Source organism: Ipomoea triloba, chromosome 8 (assembly GCF_003576645.1).
Source record: "Ipomoea triloba cultivar NCNSP0323 chromosome 8, ASM357664v1".
NCBI classification, from domain to species: domain Eukaryota; kingdom Viridiplantae; phylum Streptophyta; class Magnoliopsida; order Solanales; family Convolvulaceae; genus Ipomoea; species Ipomoea triloba.
Window position 1 is genome coordinate 825,721 of NC_044923.1, and position 24,592 is coordinate 850,312.

The following is a 24,592-nucleotide window of genomic DNA, read 5'->3' on the forward strand; positions in this document are numbered from 1 at the left end:
AAACCCAAAGCCCCATAAAGAAAATTCAATACATATTCACCTAAAGTTACAACAGAATGTGTCTACATCAAAAACAACTAAAACAATTAATAATAAAAACACACAAGCCTCTATCAAGAAAAATCCATAACAATCCACCTTTGAATTAAAGCGCAGTTCATCAAAAAACAATTAAATATCAAAAAACGAAAAACTTCACACAAGCCCAAACCAAAAAAATCAAATAAGGATTCACCTTAAATTGAATCATATTGTGTACCAAATTCACTATATTAAAAACAAAACAAAACAACACAAAGAAAAACTAAATTAGAATTCCCATGAATTTTTAACAGAAAATTAAACAAGAAAAGCAAGAAATACTAAGCACAATATATAATAAAAAACTAAAAGAACGCTTGTTTAAATTCAATACATATTCACCTAAAGTTACAACAGAATGTGTCAAATTCAATACATATTCACCTAAAGTTACAACAGAATGTGTCTACTTCAATACATATTCACCTAAAGTTACAACAGAATGTGTCTACATCAAAAACAACTAAAACAATTAATAATAAAAACACACAAGCCTCTATCAAGAAATCCATAACAATCCACCTTTGAATTAAATCCCAGTTCATCAAAATACAATTCAATATCCAAAAATGAAAAACTTCACACAAGCCCAAACCAAAAATATCAAATAAGAATTCACCTTAAATTGAAGCGCATTGTGTACCCAATCCACTATATTAAAAACAAAACAAAACAAAACAAACAAACAAACAAACAAAGTAACTCCAATAGCCACAAATAATGACTATAAATGGAATAAGGCTCAAATTGGCCACTGAACGAAAAAAATGTGCAATCAGGCCACTGAACACTTCAAATTGATGCAATTTCACCTGACAGCAGGTTACCTTCCATTTCATCAGGTTGCCTGCTTACATGGATGATGAGTTGACATTTTAAAATATTTTTTAATAATAAACTTTAAAATTAAAAATTAATTAAAAATATTAAAAAATAATATTAAAAATATTAATATTAAAAAATTTTTAACAATTAATATTAAAAATATTAAAAAATTAATATTTTTAAATTTTAAATTTTTATTTTTAATATTTATTAAATAATAAACTTTAAAAATAAAAATTAATTAAAATTATTAATATTAAAAATATTAAAATATTAAAAAAATTAATATTAAAAATATTATTTAAAAATTAATATTTTTAAAATTTTTAATTTTACTTTTTTATATTTATTATTAAAAAGTTATTTTAAAATGCCACATCACAATCCATGTAAGCAGGCAACCTGATGAAATTGAAGGTAACCTGCTATCAGGTGAAATTGCATGCATTTGGAGTGTTCAGTGGCCTAATTGCACATTTTTTTCTGTCAGTGGCCTAATTGCACTTTCAGGTTACGTTCAGTGGCCAATTTGAACCTTATTCCACTATAAATTAACAGAAACCTAGCCAGAGAGACAAAAGCCGTAGTAAAGAAGATATACAATTGAATTTACAAATAGTACTTAACAGTATAAGTAAAAGATAACCCAACAAAACATAATCAAGATTAAAAAAAGACTGATTAACATCAAGAGATCCGATAATCTTTTGTCCACTCAACAGGATTTTTAAAGAGATCTATAAAAAAATCACCAATCTTTGTATAAAAAATTAAACCCATAATATAGAATCTACAAGAAAAAATCACCAATCTTCGTATAATAAATTAAACCCAGAATATAGAACTTCCAATTTAAATTTCATCAATACTGCCACAGAGACAAAACCCATACACACAAAGATATACATTTGAATTTATTAAGATCCTTAGCTACCTCTCAAGCATATAAAATACATGGGCTTTTGCAATATTTCTATCACATCCAATCTAGAAATCAAGTTATCAATCCATTCTAACTCTTAAGGGATGGGGAAGGTAATGACTTTGTCATCACTAAAAGAATTGAATTTGATATTGGAGTAACAGAACTACAGAAGTGAGGAAAAACAAACAAGGTAATCAAAACCAAACCAAATCTGATAATGCATACAAAAGGCATGAACCAAGCACTCCTAAATGAAATCAAAAGAAAGACTAAAATGTGTGTGTGTGTGTGTTTATTGTATGCATGCATGTGTGCATATAGAAGAAAAAGTAGGAAAAAGTACACCAATAAATAGTGGCAACACCATCCATTGACTCTGAGATAGATGGATATGATCAGGATACAAACCTCAAAATAATATGGGCCTCAATTTTAGGTCATTCCATCAGAATTTAGAATAAGAGAAACAAGAACATTCTAATGCAACAATAGTATGATAATTGATTTACCTAATTCTTGATTTCAAGAAATTTATAAAGCAGATGATGATGCTTCATTGCTGCTCATAACTATAAACAGCAGCAATATGAACAACCAGACAGTTTATCATCAGAAAGTATTGAGTAGAAATGTCATTAGGAGTACTTACTATAATTGCATAAGCATGGAGCAATACCCTATAAAGAAACAGAGCCATATCAAATACCAATCTTTACATAGCAGAGCAAAAGGTTTCTGAACAAAAAAAAAAAAAAAAAAAAAAAAAAAAAAAANCAAACAAAGTAACTCCAATAGCCACAAATAATGACTATAAATGGAATAAGGCTCAAATTGGCCACTGAACGAAAAAAATGTGCAATCAGGCCACTGAACACTTCAAATTGATGCAATTTCACCTGACAGCAGGTTACCTTCCATTTCATCAGGTTGCCTGCTTACATGGATGATGAGTTGACATTTTAAAATATTTTTTAATAATAAACTTTAAAATTAAAAATTAATTAAAAATATTAAAAAATAATATTAAAAATATTAATATTAAAAAATTTTTAACAATTAATATTAAAAATATTAAAAAATTAATATTTTTAAATTTTAAATTTTTATTTTTAATATTTATTAAATAATAAACTTTAAAAATAAAAATTAATTAAAATTATTAATATTAAAAATATTAAAATATTAAAAAAATTAATATTAAAAATATTATTTAAAAATTAATATTTTTAAAATTTTTAATTTTACTTTTTTATATTTATTATTAAAAAGTTATTTTAAAATGCCACATCACAATCCATGTAAGCAGGCAACCTGATGAAATTGAAGGTAACCTGCTATCAGGTGAAATTGCATGCATTTGGAGTGTTCAGTGGCCTAATTGCACATTTTTTTCTGTCAGTGGCCTAATTGCACTTTCAGGTTACGTTCAGTGGCCAATTTGAACCTTATTCCACTATAAATTAACAGAAACCTAGCCAGAGAGACAAAAGCCGTAGTAAAGAAGATATACAATTGAATTTACAAATAGTACTTAACAGTATAAGTAAAAGATAACCCAACAAAACATAATCAAGATTAAAAAAAGACTGATTAACATCAAGAGATCCGATAATCTTTTGTCCACTCAACAGGATTTTTAAAGAGATCTATAAAAAAATCACCAATCTTTGTATAAAAAATTAAACCCATAATATAGAATCTACAAGAAAAAATCACCAATCTTCGTATAATAAATTAAACCCAGAATATAGAACTTCCAATTTAAATTTCATCAATACTGCCACAGAGACAAAACCCATACACACAAAGATATACATTTGAATTTATTAAGATCCTTAGCTACCTCTCAAGCATATAAAATACATGGGCTTTTGCAATATTTCTATCACATCCAATCTAGAAATCAAGTTATCAATCCATTCTAACTCTTAAGGGATGGGGAAGGTAATGACTTTGTCATCACTAAAAGAATTGAATTTGATATTGGAGTAACAGAACTACAGAAGTGAGGAAAAACAAACAAGGTAATCAAAACCAAACCAAATCTGATAATGCATACAAAAGGCATGAACCAAGCACTCCTAAATGAAATCAAAAGAAAGACTAAAATGTGTGTGTGTGTGTGTTTATTGTATGCATGCATGTGTGCATATAGAAGAAAAAGTAGGAAAAAGTACACCAATAAATAGTGGCAACACCATCCATTGACTCTGAGATAGATGGATATGATCAGGATACAAACCTCAAAATAATATGGGCCTCAATTTTAGGTCATTCCATCAGAATTTAGAATAAGAGAAACAAGAACATTCTAATGCAACAATAGTATGATAATTGATTTACCTAATTCTTGATTTCAAGAAATTTATAAAGCAGATGATGATGCTTCATTGCTGCTCATAACTATAAACAGCAGCAATATGAACAACCAGACAGTTTATCATCAGAAAGTATTGAGTAGAAATGTCATTAGGAGTACTTACTATAATTGCATAAGCATGGAGCAATACCCTATAAAGAAACAGAGCCATATCAAATACCAATCTTTACATAGCAGAGCAAAAGGTTTCTGAACAAAAAAAAAAAAAAAAAAAAAAAACAAACAAACAAACAGCACAAGAATCAAGGGGTTAACTCACTCCACTTCCCAATATCAAGGCTGCATCTGAACATCTCCTGTCATACATTGCTCTGGAATGACCATTACATGAATCAGATTTAAGGTAATTCAGTTAGAGAACTGACTTGTTTAATTAATTGATAAAGAAAAAATGCATTGAAGTACAGGCCACTAATGCAGGGACCTTAAATAGCAAGGCATTGATGTGAAATTAAGGTAATGCAAAATCAACATCCAACCTATATATAATATAGAAGTGCAAAACAGATTCATGCATCTGTTTTAGCATCAATTACAGACAACACACTGCTACACCAGAAAAATAATAATAAGTAACAATAATCAATGAAGTATGAGCATGAAATCCCATACAAAGTAGGGCTAAAATCACAAACAAAGATAACCACATAATTGACATTAAAGGCACAAAGAAAAATCACAGTTAAATGCTTTCATAGTAAGCTCCTATCAAACAAGCCAAGGTACCTTCTCCAATGTGCCTTTTAAGCATCTAAAGCACTGAATGGTTGCCTCATAATCCTGATAGATATCCTGAATGAAAAACTAAATTAGAATTCCCATGAAAAACATACCTTGATAGATATCCAAAAGGTTTCTGTACAAGCAAGGCCCAAAAGTGACCATGGCTAGGAAAAGAGGCTAATGCCTTACAAATCTACTAAACCCCTATGTACAACTAAGGTCAAAAGACTATCAGCAAAGCAAGTTCTATAAACATAAGTCCTAATCTCCTCAACCAATTATCAATCTCAAAAGTGTCATCATCATGTTTTAGTCCCACACAAGAGGTTGGGACCAATACCCGAATAGGCATATATCAAGCAAACCCACTACCCTTGGCACAAGCATCAACCCCCGAGGTACAGAGCCCTGTATTTTAACCCTCGAGGGCCTTAGTAACACTCATACCAAGCAATAGTTCTCACCACCTCCACCCTTAGTTCCACTAGCCACCTCCAAGTGTACGGAGCTCCGCATTTTATCACCAGAGGCTTATGACTAAAGAAACTAAGCAATGGCTCCCTCCCCACCACCCTTAGCATTCAAGTCAACCATCCCCGCACAGATCTCTGCGTTTTAACCGGGGTAGGTTTCACAACTCAAATGCTAAGCAATGGTTCACCACACTCCATCCCATCCCAATATTATTTCTCATTATCTCTTTCATTATTTTCCCACAACAACCAATCTCCAATCAACTATCAATTAAACCAACTACTCAAGAGTACTCCCAACTCAATGTGTATGCTATACCAAAACATGAGAGACTCTTACCAACTCATAATCGGACTGAGGAGACCAAAGATTTATGCAAATAGAACCCACCCTTATGCAATAGCCTCCCAGCCCTCTAACAATTCAGCCCCTAACAACAAATGATCAACATTCAATTACCAATCCAACAACTAAACAGCCAGCACAATACAAATAATCAAGCAATTAAAATTGAAACTGGCTCCTTTCACTGCTGATTTCCAGCTCCAGGAACAGTTCCTCAATAATTTCCAACAGCTCCATTTCAACTCCTTTATGACCTGCAAAAAAAGGTTAGTGTAAATCTAGACACTCTCATTTCACTCAGATTGTTTTTCCTTCTTTTTCACACCAATTCTGATTTTACCAAGAATTCAAAGAAACCCATACACACAAAGATAATACATTTGAATAAAGAGAATCCTGAATTCAAAGAAACCCATACAACACAAAGATATACATTTGAATTTACAGTATTTAACTGTATTTAGTGAAAGATAACCCCAACAAAACAGAATCATGAATTCAAAAAAGACTCACTAAAAACATCAAGAGGTCCAATAATAGTTTGTGCACTCAACAGGATTTTTAAAGAGATCCACAAAAAAAATATCACCGATCCTTTGAATACAAAATCAATACTGCCACAGAGACAAAACTCATAAACACAGATGTACATTTGAATTTAAACACAGTATTTAGTGAAAGATAAACCCAAGAAAACAGAATACTGAATTCAAAGAAACCCATACACAACGATATACATTTGAATTTACACACAGTATTTAGTGAAAGATAAACCCAGAATCCTGAATTCAAAAAGACCCATTACACAAAGATATACATTTGAATTTACCTACAGTATTTTTTAGTGAAAGATAAACCCAAGAAAACAGAATCTTGAATTCAAAAAGACCCACTAAGTCAGAGATCTACAATAAAATCACCGATCTTTGTATAAAAAAAATTAAACAACCCAAAATATTAAACTTCTGATTTCATCAAGAATGTAAAAATGGGAGGGGAGAGGGCGGATTTAAATTTTCATCTACTCCAGAAAATAAAAAGGTAAAGGGAGGAAAGGGGTGAACGCACCTCAAAGTTGCTTTTGGAGAAGAAGCCTGGGTTGGGGAGAGCAGTTGAGCTTGCAGAAGAGAGAGGAAAAAAAATAATTACCTATTGTCGTCGTCGAAGAGGAGTGAGACCAAGACCAAGACCAAGACCAAGACCAACTTTGTCTCTCGTTAGTCGTTATTATTTGAAACTCTGAATAGTATGGATTTTTAACTTACATCAGTTACATGCAATCCCAGTTTAGAAGCCCATAGGCTCACTTTCTACTTGACCTGTAAAAGGCCTAAAATCCAATAAACGGCCCACGAGGACCAACAACTATACTCAAACTTTCTTTGAATTAAAAAAATAAATAAATAAATAAATAAAAATTGCATGGTAAACCGTAATAAGAGTTTTTAAACACTTGATTACTTAGTGTTTTTGTTGTGAAGATTCAAATGGAGGGGGAAAACCGACTAAGTATTTATGTTGACTACACGAGACCGAGGCATACTTATGAAGTCATCGTTCAGAAGTCTAAAAATCTCAAGTCTCCGGTTGAGGCATCATTCTTAAGTCTCGAAGCCACTCAAGAACTTTCTTAACCAACCAATCTGCCACTCTGTTATGCTCTCGATATGCATGCAGAACCCGAACATCCCAATCTTTACTAATTAATAGTTTTAAAAAAATTAAATAATTATTTTTAAAATGTAGTTAAATTGCCACAGTACACGCATATATATATAATACGTCGTTATTATAAACAGTAACCACCCGACCAATTACTTATTATCTTATGACAAATGACTGGAGACTGTAATTGTCTTTATGCTTTATGTTCTTGGTTAGCCCCATTTCTCCCTCAAATGACAGGAGACTGTAATCGTCTTTTGCCTTTATTATCAACAGTAGTCCCGACATAACACTATTCCCTTTTGACAAAAACGTTTGAAACCGCAAACGTCGTAAACAGTATGACGCGGTAATTGTTATCATTTGATGGGACAACCAACCTCAAAATACTCAATCGGCTTACACAGTGTTAACGTACTGTCGCTTTATCTTCTCACACCAATTTCTCCTCGCTATAAATTCACCATTCGTCTTTCCCTTTCAATTTACCATTCTATTGCTCACGTTCACTTCTGAGCAGTCTCCAATTCTAAACTTATTATTCACTTACTCCTTTCGCACTTTATCAAAATGGCAAATACTACTCCTTCCTCATCTCTGGATAACTCTTCCTTTTGGGATGAGATTCATCTATCACCATTAAGGGATAGTGCACAAATCATAGATCTTACTACTATCGAAAATTTTGAGAATGCTCCACCAGAATCGAATGAGATAATTGGTAAGTGTTTGACAATTTTCAAGAATTCAAACCTTATTCTATAGGTGTGATGTTAACATGTAACTTTTTAACGTAGGTACTGCGATTACAGATGTTGTGGCTACAGATCAAAGTACCAATGTTGTGGTGGAGGAAGATAATACCACTGCACCGGTAGATGTAGCAAACATAAATGCCAATATTTTTGTTGGGAGAAAGAGGACTAGAAGAACATTTTGTGATACTACCACATTAACTTTTGAAATGTTTTCTAATTATTTCTATCTGACCGCTGATCAAGCTGCAAAAGAATTGCAGGTCGGGAGAGCAACTTTTAAGAAAAAATGTAGGGGAGTAGGGATTTCCTACTGCCTTATCAGAAACTTGTGAGTTTGGACAGGCTATTAGCAAATGTCCAGGTAATTTATACTTCTCTTTCAACTTGATATTATTGAAGGAGGTTTAACAATTTGTGGTGTAGGAATTCGGTGAAATCAAAGATCAAGTTGAACTTCAAAGGGTAATAAAGGAGCTAGAAGATGAGAAGAAGGCGATTCTACAAAATCCAAACATAGAGTTGGCTGAGACAACCACAAGGCTCAGAGATAAATGTGATAGGAATAGTTCCAAAAAGCGAAGGTATATAGATCCGACAGCTATTCCTTCGATTATTCCTGAGAGTTTATCACAAGCTCAAGCTCCTATATTTCCTGATATTCCTGAATTAGCACTGGGGGACATACAGGAAGTACTCGCTTTGCTAGATAAGGATGTTCCTCCTCCCGATAATACTAATAACAATTAAAATTTAATAATACGCATCTCTATCGATGATTTCACTTAAACTTCTTCTGAATTGCATCCACAAATTTTAATTTAAATTCAACTTGAACATCCACACAAAAATCAAGCAATCCCAATTAAGGTGTATCATGTTCAATAATTCCATACAATTCGACAATAAATTTTATAATTTTTAGACCGTGCATCACACGGGTAAAATACTAGTGATATTAATACTACACTAATAGCTATCAATTATCCACAAACATAATCAACTCGGTCTATTAATTAATTGCTAAAGACCCCAATATGGTTATTGAAGTGAAGTTTCATTGTTTGTAGTAGTCATCTCATTCAAATCCAAAAGACAATACAGTCTACGCTTTATTGTCCCATGCAGAAACTAAGCATTGTGCTTTACTTTTTTTATTCAACCTTTTGAAATATGTGAGGATTGTTGGATAATATATGGCAAGATTTAAATTTCATTTAAATAGTTATATCTAATTTTTTATATTTAGCTACAATTTTTTATTTTTGTATGGTAGATAACTATTACGTTCATATTACTCAAAAAATGTTGAATGTCTTTTGTATTATACACTTGACATGTTAGTAACTAATTTGTTTGATTTAATTTTGTTAGGTGATAAAGAAAATCCGCAATCACTATATGATGATCTGTGTTTACTAGGTAAATTCTGTTATGTAATAGCTCACAAATCACAGGTAACTAAATCGCACTAGATAGACCACATACGACGAGTTCAATTAAGAGGGTATTGACAATAACCAAACCTTAAAGATTAAAAATTTGTTGTCTTGTCCCAACTCCCAAATCTCTCGCTCTTTCTAGCCATGAGATATTTGCTATGGTTGGTCTACCTTGAATATAGCTTCCCCACATATGATAATGAGTTGTGGTTTGGATAGGCATCACATGGGACTAAGGATAAAACTAAGCCATCCTCAATGACATGTCAAATTCATGGGTTTCACCAAACATACTCATACAGTAATTATACATCCCCCACCCACCCCCTTTCCATTTTTCTTTTTTCCCCACTCAAGTTCCCAAATTTTGGACTGCCCCCATTGTATATGGACAAAGGGCACACCTCTTTTTGGCCATTGTTTCCCCCCTTCTAGGCCCACCCACAATGTTCCCCATCACACTTGTTCACATCACTGCACCTTAGTACATGCATACAAAAAGAGTGAAACATAGAAAGAAATGAAATAGCAATGTTGTCATTGGCTTGCATGCAGTCAAATGTTGTTTTAGTTGTGGTCTTTCACCCTTTTGTATAGTTGAGAGAAGAAAGATTGTACTGTGATCCATTCATGCGTTGATTAGTAAACCTATATATATGTGTGTATGTTTAGCCCTTAAAACATTTAAGAGGACCATTTCTATTGTGGTGTTTGTTTTTTTATTTGACTTCCATGTCTTCTAGAAAGGGTTGTGATTAATATCCTTTTCTGATCTTTAATTTAATCATACAGCGTTCAGTGTTACAAAAATTCAGTCTCTAGGCGCCGGCCACCCACCTAGCGTATCACCATAATCGATGGTCTGCTCGGCCACCTAAGCGCCGCTTAGGCGCTGACCGCCTAGTCGGCCGATTAGCTATTGTTATTTTTTTTAATGAGTTATTTCACTCAAAACGACATCATATCGTTTTAAACAAAATAACCCTAAATTGTTTAAAGTCTATATGTTTTTTAGGTTAATATTCAATATTTTAGTATTAACTATTAAAGTATTAAATAGTTTATAATTAATAGTCTTGAAAAATTGAACAAATTTTAAAAAATAAAAAAATAGACGAGCTTCTAGGCACCGATAAATTGTCGCTTAGGCGTCCCCGGGCACCTGATTAACACCTAGCAATTTTTTCAACCATGATAATGTTTACTACTCAGTAATTTAATATTGGATAATGTGTTTATAAATGACAAATATTGACTAAGAGGCATTGAAACTTTATATATATATATATATATATATATATATATATATATATATTTAGTACATGTACCACATTCTTCGGGTCAAACAAACTATTTTCAATCGGTTGTAACTTCAGCGTGTGAGACTATGTTAAAGTGTGTTTAGGAGAATGATTAGAGTGACCAATTGTTTTAATAGTGTGTTTAGGAGAATGATTAGAGTGACCAATTGTTTTAATGTAAAATTTTCAACTAAAATGGTAAAGGTTCAATATATCGGTACAAATAAATCGTTCTAATTTTACTGTTATTACTTTAATTGTTCTCTTGAACACTCTCTTACGTAAAATGAGAATAATGAAAAAGTGATATATCACTCTCTTACGTAAAATGAGAATAATGAAAAAGTGATATATTGTAACGCGTTAATATGCTTAAACTTGTGGGGTTTGTAAAGGTTGATTTATCTGAATAGTATAATTATTCTTTTAAAATTTTACAATGACGTTGAAAATATTGTGTAAGAGTAACAAATTGTCTCAATAGTTTTAGTGATAATGATATATTGAATGGTACAATCGAATTTTTTTTGGTCATTTTTATTATATAGGTCAATATCCACATTATTCATAAAAGTTTTTTGAGCATTCATTTTCCTCATTTGTCTATTATTTGTCACTTTTTTTTATTAATGTTTAACGGAATTAATAATAAGGTGGAAATATGGACAAAAGATAGATAAGGTGGAAAAGATTGGAGATCATGTGTGAACAAAGTGAAAAAAATGGGGACAAAATATTTTACTTTTGATTCCTAATTTTCCTCATTTGTCTATTATTTGTCATTATTTTGTTAATGTTTAACTGAATTAATAATAAGAAGACGTGAAAAATAAATTTAAAAAATTATAAATAAATTAGAAATGAAGATAATTAAAAATCCACATCAAATTGAAAACATTGTTCTGAAAAGGACGGTCGAGTAGATGAAACACGGTTCTTATATATAAAGGTAACGAGTTCGATTCTTGTCAATAATACTCTCGATTGAGCTCGTCACACAAGGTCTTCCTAGTACGATTTGTCTCTTCTATGTGATTTGCAACCTATTACACATGAGAGGGGGGAACATCCTTATATTTATCACTGAAGAGACTCGAGGGGTGTGACGGTTGAGAGGATATTTTATGTGTTGCTTGTCGTCGGGATAAAGTCTACTTCCTGATTTAAAAGGTCAGAAAACGCACTACTAAAATCGAAAACTAATCGATAATTGTCTTATAGGCTCGGGTATATTATTATCACTTATAATATAGATTCAATTAACAATACACGATTCATTATGTATAACATAAATTAAACACACAATGTATACAAACCTGTCGGTTGTACCTAGCTCTTCCGATGCAATGAATTTACAACTAATATCAACTTATCATTTTTCCAATACTTAACAGTCATCCTAACATAGAACTTTCTATAATACTATGATTAAAGACAATGAATTATCGGAACACAAATTGTTAAAAAGTTTGACTGAGACAAATCTTCTAAATAATTTTAGTGATAATTATTATACATTAAATAGGAAAAACGACTTATTGTTGGTCCCGGATGAGCAAGCTATAAAGTCTAGAAGGGGGGTTGAATAGACTTTATCAAATTTTCGATTCTAACTCAAAGTGAGCTGAAAAGAATTAAGGAAATAAATTTCCTTGCAGCGGAAGTCTCAAGCTTGCGTAAAATATGATTGTAGCGTTTTGTAAATTGTGTGCTCGTGTGAATAAGAGTTATGGGGTTAGTTGCACAATAATAATAATAACAGTAAAGTAAAGTGCAAGATAGGAATTTGAGTGGTTCGGCCAACGCAGCCTACGTCCACTGTTCTCCTTTCACTCCAAGGAGCAAATCCACTATGTATTATCACCAATATAAAGTCTGGACAGAAGCAACCCGCTTCTTCCCTTCTTGGCAATCCTTGAGATAGAAAACAGCCGCACCGTCTTCCTATCCTTCACTGGCTGACAATCCTTGAGATAGCGAATGGTCGCACCGTCTTCCTATCCTTCACTGTCTGACAATCCTTGAGATAGAAGATAGCCGCACCGTCTTCCTATCCTTCACTGCCTGACAATCCTTGAGATAGCGAATGGCCGCACCGTCCACCTATCCTTCACTGCCTACTCAAAACTTCCCTTCGAAAGTTGGTGTTGTTGTGTTTGTGCTGGACTAGTAAAAGAATCAAAGTGATTCTTTTATCTTTTAAGCTTAGAATATGCACACTGGAATTTTATGTCTCGAAGCTGAGCTTTTCCTCTCTTTTCTTTATGTGCATTCACTGTCTTGTTTTCCCCCTTGGTATTCACTCGTATTCACTCTTGGTATCCTTGTATTCAACCTTTGTATTCTTTTCTTCTAAGCCTTGGGGTTTTATATTTGGGAAGAAACATTCCCGTTGCTAATTTGACCGTTTGGCAGCAGTCCAAATCTGCCAAACAACCCACATTAATTTTTGTCTCCTTCACGTGCTTAGTGGAGTTGATAAAATATTTCCTTGTTCAAGTCTCCATACTTTACCCGTTGAAGCTCCACCTTAATTTGTATCCCATGTGCTAGCTTGATCTGAAATCCCACTTGAAGTCTTCCATAAAATATTCCACTCCCATTATTTCCGTATGGTGTCTTGCATGTTGATAAGAAACTTTGTCTTCATGCTTGATTTAATATTCTTTCCACTATCTTGAGCCCATCTTTCTTGAATAAAATATTCATGCCCATTCTCCATCTTTAGCTTTCTCCTGATCACTTTGAATTTTATTTGAACTCTTTCAAATAAAATATTGTCACCCATATTACCTTTTCCCATGTGACATCTTCCAAGTGTATAATTAATTCCTTAGTTGAATCTTGAACTAGCTTGAAGGATTTCTTCATACCTCTCGCAACTTCTTCTTCCAAAAGTCTTCTTGCTAGAATAATACTCATTGAACCAATTTCATCTGAGTATTTTTCGTGATTATTGTAGCAATAGTACTATTCATGTCACTGTAGCAATAGTATTATTCACCTCTCGAGTACTGTAGCAATTTCACTGTAGCATCGAGTTTTCATCTCTTGTGATCTCTCGAACCTCTCGATCGATCTCTCGAACTCTCGATCTCTCGAATTCACTGTAGCAATAGTACTGTAGCATCTCTCGAAAATTTGATGTCTCGCAGCCATTTTGATCCACCTCTCACGAGTCTTTTGGCTTTCCAATTCACCTCTCGTGAGTTATATCCTTCTTCTATGACATCCAAACTCCTTTCCCATCCACCTCTCGTGGATTTTTATGTTCTTCTTTGGCCTCAAAACTCCGTTAAAAAACGTCTCCTGCGGATGGTACTGTAGCACCTCTCGAATTACTGTAGCATCTCTCGAAGTACTGTAGCAGCGCGAACTTGATGTCTTGCAACCATTTTAATCTACCTCTCACGAGTACTTTGGCTTTCCAATCCACCTCTCGTGGATCATATCCTTATTCTATGACATCCAAACTCCTTTTCCATCCTCCTCTCATGGATTATTGTCTTCTTCTTCGGCCTCAAAACTTCGTTCAAAAGTGCCTCATGCGAATGGTACTGTAGCACCTCTCGAAGTCACTGTAGCAGTTTACTGAACCTTACTGTAGCAGTTTACTGAACTTGATGTTTCTTCATTTTCTTCTTTTGGAGACTAATAATTACAAATAAATTCTAACACATTTTTGGTATCATCAAAACCTAATAACAAATATTCCCAACACTTATGTTTTTTATTTTTAGTATGTCAATATCCCCATTGTTCATAAAATCTTTTGGGCATTCATTTTCCAATCACTAACTGTGTAACGAAATGTGGACAAAAAATATATAAGGTGGAAATTGGAAAAGATTGGAGACCATGTGTGAACGAAGTGAAAAAATGGGACAAAATATAATGTCTATTTTTTATTATTAATTTATCACGTTTTTTATTTTGTTTTGTCATTATTCTATTAGTGTTTAATGGAATTAATTAATAATAAGAAGATGAAAATAAAGAATTGAACCTTTTAAATAATTGAGACATTATATACTAAGTGTTTGTGTAAATTAACTTTGAGTGTTTAATACAATGAACTAATTAATATTTATACATAATTTAGAGCATCTAGTCGCTATGGAGTACTAATGGAGGAGGATTGACATGTGTAATTAGGTCAACTATTTTGATAAAACTAGATGGTAAGTTAGAATCCGGAACAAGTATAAAAACTACCCTGAGCCGGGTAATAACGATATTTGTATGGTAATAAAGTTAATCAAGATAGAAGATCTAAATCTCCATAGATGTTATTGGACAAAAAGTCGATCAAGGCCTAAGCGACCATTTCGATCTCCGTTAATATTGCTGGCCTTACTTTCCTTTCATCGGCAATTTATATCATGGACCAAGGTTCCCTTAGCATTATGAGAACTTGACTAAAACGACAAGGTATAAAATCCATACCCATAAGAAAACTCAAAAAATCACAACACAATACACAAGCATATGCTATATATTTACTCAGCTTATTTTTCAAATATGATTTAAGTACATAATTTGTATTCCTAGACATAGAATTTCACTATACAAGATACAAAAATTCATATCGTAAGACACAATTATTAATTTGTTTCATGTACAAAATTCATAACTCACAAGTCACAATATAAAACACACACATACACTGTGATCCACAGTACAGTGAACCTTGGTCCACGATATAATGATTTGCCTTTCATCATATAATACTAGATCGAGGATCAGTGATTTAACCCAAGGTAATAGTCCTATCCCCCTATCACAACACGTAATTAGATAATTAAAAAGAAAATCAAAGTCAAACAAATTAATGGCCAAAAAAGGGCAAAAACTCAAAACAAAACCTTAATCATGTGACTTGTTAAATGTAGTTGTCACAAATTAATTCGAGAAGCCGTCTGATATTGGCATGCTGCATGGCTTGATTGATGATGACTTTCTTTCCATTTCTATGTCACATTTTTTCACTTGTAATATTACGTGTCATCAATTGCGTGTCAATTACTTCCAAAATGATGGATTAGTTGAAAGGTTGGGCATGGAGAATTATAATTTCAAACCTCTTATCATTTTCTTAAATCCGTACAAAATTTGTCCTGCAATGAATAATTAGATTATGATTCTCATATAAGAATGTCACAAACTCAATTCTTGTCAATATTCTCATATAACCTAGTATATTTTGACGAATTTTATTAGTAACTACTCCGTAATTACTAATCAACAATTAATGAATCAGCCAAAGATCTTATGGTCTAGTGACACGCGGTGTCCCGATTTACACTCTCACATGGATGATGTGAGTGGGTTCGAGGCAACTGTTGACTCTTTATGTTTCACTAGGTTGAGAAAGTAATTATGAACAGATACTACATCGTAACGGAGTAAGTAGTACTAAAAAAACAACTAATTAATCAAAATATCACTAATAAATAAAATCACGTAATATTGTTGTTTGGGTTTTGTTGTGTATTTATCCATGGGTGGAGTTCGCAGACCTCGAGGAAATTGAATTGAATCCTAGTAAAAGGAGGAGACAGCGGTCAGACAAAGTAATGTTCTTTTCTTAAGCTTTAACTCAAACGTCTGACGCATTGAAAAGCTGCTCATAATATCTTGCAATGGTAAAAATACACACTCCCTGTGGGCATTCTAGTCAATTACTGCCCTGTTTTGTTTATTCAACAATTTAGAGCTAATACCCAATTTGGTATATCGCTATTAAGATTTCACTACTTTGATTCTCGATTTTTAAACTTATTCCATTTGATCTCCAATTATATAATTTTTACCTAAAATAGTTCTTTGTCCGAACCAAAATAGTCATGATTATGACCATTTTGATTAACAATTGCATAGTTGAGATGAAATTGAGCAGGTTTGGAAATCGATGATCAAAGTGGTAAAATTTTAATAGTCGATGAACCAAATCATGTATTAACTCAACAATTTATTATTATTAGTTTTTGTGATTCTTAACAAAAATTAAAAAATTCAAAAAATCTTGTCACCATATACCAATGTAATTTATTATTTGTATAATTTACAAAGTATTAGATAAAAGTAAAAACTTTTGAATAATAACGACAAATTTTCCTCTTCATCCGAAAGAACACAATACTCTACATATACTTCAACTCAAAAAAAAAAAAAAATTGCCCGCAATAGTAGTTGTGGTGTGGATTTAATTTGTAAATTATTTGTTGTGGAAATATAGTTTATAAGTTATTAGTAGATTGGCAAATTTAATATTTAGGTTTAAATGAAGCCTTAATTTTAGTGACTATATTGGATCTTAATTACAAATTTAATGACAAAATTTATATCACAAATAATTGATGAATTAATACCATAACAATGAGACTAAATGTGTTGTTATTTATAAGTAATCTCTGTCTCATCAAAATATTTTATGTTATTAGTATAGAAGTTTTACGTAATGTTAAAATATGCAGTGTAATGGAAGAGGAGGTGCGAGCACTGAGCAAGCACCCAAGGCCTTAAGTGAGTATAGGTCACAATATCGGTTTGTTATAGTTGAGTGGCTCAAGTTTAATGGTTAAACGGTTAAATGGAAGCTACATATCTCAGCATCTCATAATAAACTTGATAGAAATATGTAAATGAGAGTTAGAAGAGTAATGATATGTTTGAAACGGTAGAAATTGTTTCGGTGTCAGTTTCAATCCATCGGTTCACAGTTATGGGTTAAACCGTTAGTTCAAGCTTGTAATTTCTTTGCGCCTGAATCCATTCCAACTAAGCCCATACTTTTCTTTTTAAAAAAATCCCGATTCAAAACCCTCAACCAGCAATTTTGATTCTTGATTTTAATAAATCGATTTTGAGTTTCGATTATAAACAGTAACCTTTTGAATTCCATTTATGAACTAGAATTGGAACCGAAATCACCCCTACGATTTTAATTTACTTACTATAATGTCTAGTTCGGTTCAAACTGAATCATGATCATCCCTAAATGCCTGTTTTGTTTTGTTTTGTTTTGTTTTCTCCCCTCAAACGGCTAAATAGTGCAATAAAATGAAGATTAGGGGTGGAGTTTGTAATTAATTGTAAATGAATTTTATATGTTAGCCCCTCGCACTCATCATAATTTATACACGTGAGGACCACAAAATGCAGGATTGCAGCTTTAGCTGGGGGTGTGTGATCTCTTTTGGACAAAAGAGCCCCTGGATAACAAAAACCCAAAGGATAATAATAATAATAATAATAAATATTGAAAACATTGCAGCTTTTTTTCAAAATGACAAAACAGTCCTACTGTGCTATCACAGTATCATTACAGTACGTTTTAGTGTTTTACCATCCTCGCCTTTCCAAACACGGCTTTGAGCCTTTGATAAAGTGAAATAAAAACATGATTTTTTTTTTTGAAAAATATAAAAACATGATTTATTATTTAAATATTATAATTATAATTTCATTTTTATCAATACTCTTGTAATTGAGCCATTAAATAAAGTATAGTACTTTTTTTGACAAAGGTCTTATAGTCAAGCGGTATAACTGTGGCCCTTCCAAGTGAGAGATCATAGTTACACCGTACACATTTCTCAACCACTAGCCAAGACCCAACCGTCAATTTTAGCTTTAAGTAGGCAAAATTACATCATTGGCCTTCTTTTTAATGTATCATGTGGTCTTTTCACTTTTTTTTTTTTATCAATTTTAAAATTCGTGGCGTAACTCATGCGCTTGTGATTAAATATTGAGACGGTCAATTTTATTTATTTAAATTGACGTAAACAATTTTCAAGATAGGAAGTTTACAAATTTACCCTATTGCATATCAAAAAACTAAAATATCTTTTTTTTTTCTTTAATCTTGTGATAATATTGGATATTGGATATAAAATTAAAATTTAAGTATATTCTTACTTAGATTCCTATGTTCTTGCTGCCCATACCATTTGCAACTAACAAAAAGAGGTATTGGTTTTAGCCATTCTAAACCAAAGGCCAAAGTCAACACCTTAGATCATAAACTCACAAATGACACGTTACAGGTTAGACTAAGAAAGTATTGATATAAATTAAATTTACGATTTTTTAATATGATACTAACATCCATAAATCAATAATATGATAACTTCCAACATAAACATTATGCAATAATTAATATTTTTAACCAAAATTTTTAAAACTTAAACTTGTTAATTCAATTGAAAAACTCAACCACCAAAAGAAGTAATAGGGGTGGCGTTTTGCAAGATTGTAGGTGAGAGTGGGTGAGTAGATTTCACTATTTGGCGAATGTGTGACAAGCATATACATTGCTCGTAGAGCTATTTATCGTGATCTATATATGGTTTGGACCATGAGACATAAAGATGTAGTATTAAAGAGCTTCTCAAATTTGGATTTCGTGGTCACCCCCTCATCCTGGTTTCGTGAAGATCAACACTGATGGAGCCATGAAGTCAAGCACGAGTCTAGCTAGTGCTGGGTCTGATCATAGACCATCTTGACAACTGGATCATAGGTTTCAGCTCTAACATTGGTCGGACTAACAACTTCATGGCAGAGCTGTGGGGTTTCAGAGAGGGACTCATCCTTGCCAAGGATCAAGGCTGAGACAGATTCTAAGACTATGATCCATGTTCTGGGAAGGGAAGCAGTTCCTACTCTTCAGTCGAACATCCTCATCATGGACTGCAAACGCCTTCTAAGCCAATTCCAGGACATTAAGATCCTTCATGTCCTCCGAGAAGGGAATCAATGTGTCGACTTCCTTGCCAACATAGGCCAAGAGTCACCCTGGGGTACTACGGTGGTCAATCGTCCGCCTGATAAGTTAAGGGAGCTTCTCCATCGCGATTTCCTGCATGTTTCTAAGTGTAGACAACGCTAGTTCTTAGGACGTACTCTTTAACCAACAAAAATACACGTTTTACGCACTTTGCCCATTGAAATTAAGTTCATTTTAACTATAGATTATCTTAGAGTGATTGTGGTTGATTAAACTGACTTGGGTAGGCCGAATCAAATAACCGATAATAATAAATAAATGGATAATACGAAAAATGACAATTGATGTGGATAATATAATAGGAAAGACAATGAATCTGTATCAGGTGCACAATATTGTATTGATAGTAATGTTGTAGGATGATTACAAGGGATGTGTAATGCTATTACAATAGATTTGATGATTAGACCATAGAGATGAAGTAGATGTCTTAACAAGACAACCATGCTACTATTTATGCTTGAGAATCTCATACCGTCACCCTAAAAAGGAGGAATTCGTTATAACGGCCATGATTGCGCATGAACCCCCGCCAAGGCCAAAGCTGAGGCCTCCAATCAAGCACAGACTGGGGCATAGCCGACGCTTAGGTCGAGCACGGCCTGGGGCCTAGCCAAGGCTACATGGGGCTCCACCCCGAGGCCTCGGGTCCATTCGAACTCTTCTTATACTACTCTTCCAAGATGATTTGGTTCCAGGTCCATTTTTAATATGTCCATCATATTGATTTTATTCATTAATTCAATTTTGACTAAAATTTACATGTCCCTGAATTAAAGGCAACACTTTAGATGAATTTGTCCCATTTGAGACCCAAATATGGGAGTAGTTTTTACAGTCCCTGCACGGTAAATATAGCGAAATTTAGGGCGAGAGAAGTGGAGGGTAAAACTTTTGTTGCCTTTTTATGATGTCCGCAGCCAGCAGAGAACTGAGCAGAAGGGTACACAGCACAGAACAGTAATACTATTGAAACACAAAAAGTGGTGTAGCCTAGCAACTAGCAAGCTAGGCAACCCAGAACTGTATAAAAACCAAGAAAATCAAAGAAAAGAAAGCCTAGCCAGCAACCTTGCCTAGGGAGTTGGGATATAGACTCAGGAAAGACCCAAAAAAAGAGTGAAAGATTACAATTTTCAGGGTGAAGGGTGAAGGGTGAAGGGTGAGGTATGGTGTAGAGAGAATGGAGCTCCTGCAATGGTGGTATGGTTAAGTTTACAGGGAAAAAAGATGCCCAGAGTGTAAAGCTCAGAGCTTTGAAGCCTTTGAGTGTTTTCTGCCATTGAAGAAGCTTTTTTTCTAAGGGGGAAACCTCTCTTTTGTGGTTTTGTTTCTCCTGGATCTCTATTGCTCTTGAGATTTGGTATTGGGTTCTGGGGATTTTTTTTATTTTTTATTTTTTGCTCTGGTTTTTGCATTTGCAGATGATAGGAATGCAGTATAATAGCAATAGCTTGCAGGGGAAAAGTGTTCTTGAAGTTTCTCGGTTTGGGTCTGCAATTTCTCCCTCCTTGGTGCCCTCAGATGCGGCCAAGCTCAAGAAAAATGGCGGCTTTAGCAGCAGTGAACCGGTTTCTGTTCTTGATACAAGGAGCCCTAGCCCCTCCACTTCCACCTCGGCTATGGAGGCTAATCCTAATCCAGTCGGCCGGAAAGAAAAGAGCTTGGGAGAGCTTCACCCTGCGCCGGAGTGGAGTGAGGGGCCGGAAAAATTTGATCTTGGAATGGAAGATTGGGAGGGTTTGTTGCCGGAATCCGGCGGGTCGGACCAGTTTCTTCTCCGGTGGATCTCCGGCGACGTGGAGGACCCATCTTTAAGCTTGAAGCAGTTGCTGCAAGGAGGGAACCCTAGTGAGATCCATTGCAATGTGGGGTTTGGGGCTTCTGATTCTGGTAAATTTTTCTTGAAATTTTGTTGGTTTAATCAGTTTTTCCCATTTTTGCCTTTTAATTTTTCATTTCATTTCTGTTTGCAACTAATAATGGAGAAAGTGGTTTAATTTTAAACTCCTCCCTTGTCTCAGATAACTACAATGGTAACTCTCAAGGCCCAAATGTTAATTTCCCACTGGCAATTTTAGGGTCTGGTGTGAGTGTTCAAGAATTGCAAAATGAACAAAAGCTCCAAAATTTCAATTCCCCAGTATTGACTGAGCTTCAGAATGTTGTGACAATACCTAATGTGTTTAGCTCTGAACTGTATGGGATTCAGCAAGAGCAGCCCCCGTTAAAGCGGCAGAATTTGGGTGGTGTTTCGAGCTCGGGTTTTAGGGTTTCAGAAGGAGGTGTGTTTGTGAATCCGAGTAATGGGTTGTTGGTTAGGAAACAGGTGGAGTTAGGGCAATTGGAGCAGGCACAGATTGGGTGTGATCGGCCACCGGATATATTGTGTGTTCATCGGGGGGAGCAGGCGCCTTTGCTGGTGCCCAAGCGAGAGGCGGGGTTTGGGAATGATGGCCTGCAGGAACAGCAGGCTGTGTATGATCATGTTTTTAAGGCGGCAGAGGTAATTCTGACCGGGGATTTCTTACACGCTGAAATGATATTGGCGCGGCTCAATCACCAGCTCTCTCCCGGGGTTAAACCCTTGACGAGGGCTGCTTTTTACTTCAAAGAGGCTCTGCATTTGCCTCTTACTATGCCCATCTCGGCTACCTCTCTGCCCCCGAGAATTCCTACCCCGGTTGATGGCGTGTTCAAGATGGGTGCTTATAAGGTCTTTTCGGAGGTCTCACCGCTTATCCAATTCATGAATTTCACCTCCAATCAGGCAATTCTCGAGGCCGTTGATGGTGCAGAGTGCATTCACATCTTTGACTTCGATATTGCCTTTGGTGCCCAATGGTCATCTTTCATGCAAGAGCTTCCTAGGAGGAATAGAAGAGCGCCTTCGCTGAAAATAACCGCCTTCGCTTCTCCTTCGACCCACCATCCCATTGAAATCAACCTTATGCACGAGAATTTGACCCAATTTGCTAATGAAGTCGGTGTTAAATTCGAACTTGAAGTGGTGAACTTCGATTCTTTCGATCCGAGTTCTTATCCGGTATCTTCTTTCCGATCGTCCGAGAGTGAGGTGATTGCTGTGAATTTCCCGCTATGGTCCATTTCAAGCTACCGAGCAACGCTCCCTTTGCTGCTGCATTATATAAAGCAGCTTTCGCCCAAAGTCGTGGTTTCTCTCGACCGTGGATATGAACGAACCGAGCTCCCGTTCCCACACCACCTCCTCAACGCCCTTCAGTACTTCGAGGCTCTTTTCAAGAGCATCGATGCTGGTAGCGTGACACCCGAAGCATCAAACAAGATCGAAAGGTTCCTCTTCCAGCCTAGCATCGAGAGCATTGTGTTTGGACACCTCCGTTTCCCCGACCAAATGCCTCCGTGGAGAAACCTCTTTGCATCTGCCGGGTTCCTACCACAGCCATTTAGTAACTTCGCTGAAACCCAAGCCGAATGTGTCGTGAAAAGAACCGAAACTCGGGGATTCCACGTGCAGAAGCACCACGCATCTCTCGCCCTATGCTGGCAAAATCGGGAGCTACTCTCGGCTACGGCTTGGAGGTGCTGAAGGCGTCTTTATTATGGCAACGCAACTTAAAGTTTGCTCGTGGGAGTCGTGGAGGTGTTTAACCGTCACATCTACTATTCGGTATCTTATATGGAGTAATAAACTTGAAGTACGCTATTATTGCCTCGGTGTGCAGTGAGTTTTCTTCCTTCTTGCAAGCCTAGTTTGCTACTGTCTATGTAGTGTTAACTGCAGACAAAAAATTGTCCATTAACTGATTATTTACCGCTAGGGTTATCTATTTGGACATCTTTTATGCACTGCCTATGAGTTAACTGTGATGTCTGTTAACAATATTTATGAAGTTAAAACCAGTTGGGTAGTAGAAAGATTGATGTTCCAATTGGTTTGGATGTATTGCTGTTTCCATCTGTTCTTCCTAGGATGTTAGATAACTGTTTGTTGGTTTAGAGTGCTAGACTTGTAGTTTGTTGTGATTATTATGTGTTTAATAGTACTATGTTACATTTCTGTACTAAAATGTGTTGGTTTGAGTCTACATGTATACTAACTGTTCCAAAGGAGCCCCTATTGCTCTCACTATCGCCAGTGAGATTTGATCCTTAGTATCTTATGATAAATTTCACCTTTGCGACCTGTTTAACTGCTTATGCAGGCTTTGTTGGATTAATCTAATCCTATAGATGAAGGCGACCAAGGCGGAAGGAGTTGTCGTCTTCCGTGGGGGTATGGTGACTGGCAACGGTTTTGCCGTCACTGATTGCCGGAATTTCTCTAGAACAGTAAATGACCTGCAATTGCAGGTCATTTACTGATTTTTGGGTTTTTTTTGTCCCAATTTAACATATTAAAGGGCTTAATTGCACTTTTCAAATGTTTAGGGGCCATATTGATTTTTCATGTAATGTTTAGGGGCTTATTTGACCCTTTCTCAACTTTCTATTTCTAAATTAATTGAATCAAAATATTTTTGATAAATTATTCGGTTAAATTATTAAACAAAATATTTTAATAACATTTAAAAATCCTTAAAATTTATAAATAAAATTTTTCAATCTCTAATGTTCATTGAACTTGTGATCATTATTCTTATGATTAGTTATAATACATTCATTTAATCAAACCACATGGTTCATGTTTGATTGAGCAATTTGTTTAATAATGTCGTATCTGAAGTCAATTGTCTTGTTCAACCTTTTTACGTAGAATCGACTCTCTTTATTCTTTGTTGAACATCTTTAATAATTCCCATATTTTTTTTTGACTATTTAATGTTAGCTACTCTCTCTACCAACAAATAATTGTCTTCCAATAATCCCATTTATGATTAAAGAAAACTCGTAACCACTA

General features: G+C 34.5%; 1 protein-coding gene and 1 long non-coding RNA gene across 3 annotated transcripts; one reads left to right on the forward strand and one right to left on the reverse strand.

Moving 5' to 3' along the window:
- Window positions 1-4,223: 4,223 nt before the first annotated feature.
- On the reverse strand, window positions 4,224-7,093 carry LOC116026827. The gene is made up of 4 exons (XR_004099900.1): window positions 6,822-7,093; window positions 4,938-5,003; window positions 4,471-4,522; window positions 4,224-4,342 (listed from the first exon to the last, which is right to left on the reverse strand). It is a non-coding gene; the product is annotated as an uncharacterized LOC116026827 (long non-coding RNA).
- Window positions 7,094-20,652: 13,559 nt separating this feature from the next.
- On the forward strand, window positions 20,653-23,802 carry LOC116027307 (scarecrow-like protein 6). Of its 2 annotated transcripts, XM_031268858.1 has the most exons (3): window positions 20,653-21,034; window positions 21,135-21,603; window positions 21,735-23,802. In XM_031268858.1, the coding sequence occupies exons 2-3, from the start codon at window positions 21,135-21,137 to the stop codon at window positions 23,279-23,281; spliced, it is 2,016 nt and encodes a 671-aa protein (XP_031124718.1). In that variant the 5' UTR covers window positions 20,653-21,034; the 3' UTR covers window positions 23,282-23,802. The 2 variants fall into 2 exon arrangements, with proteins under 2 accessions (XP_031124718.1, XP_031124717.1); XM_031268857.1 differs by having other exon boundaries at window positions 20,653-21,603.
- Window positions 23,803-24,592: the final 790 nt, after the last annotated feature.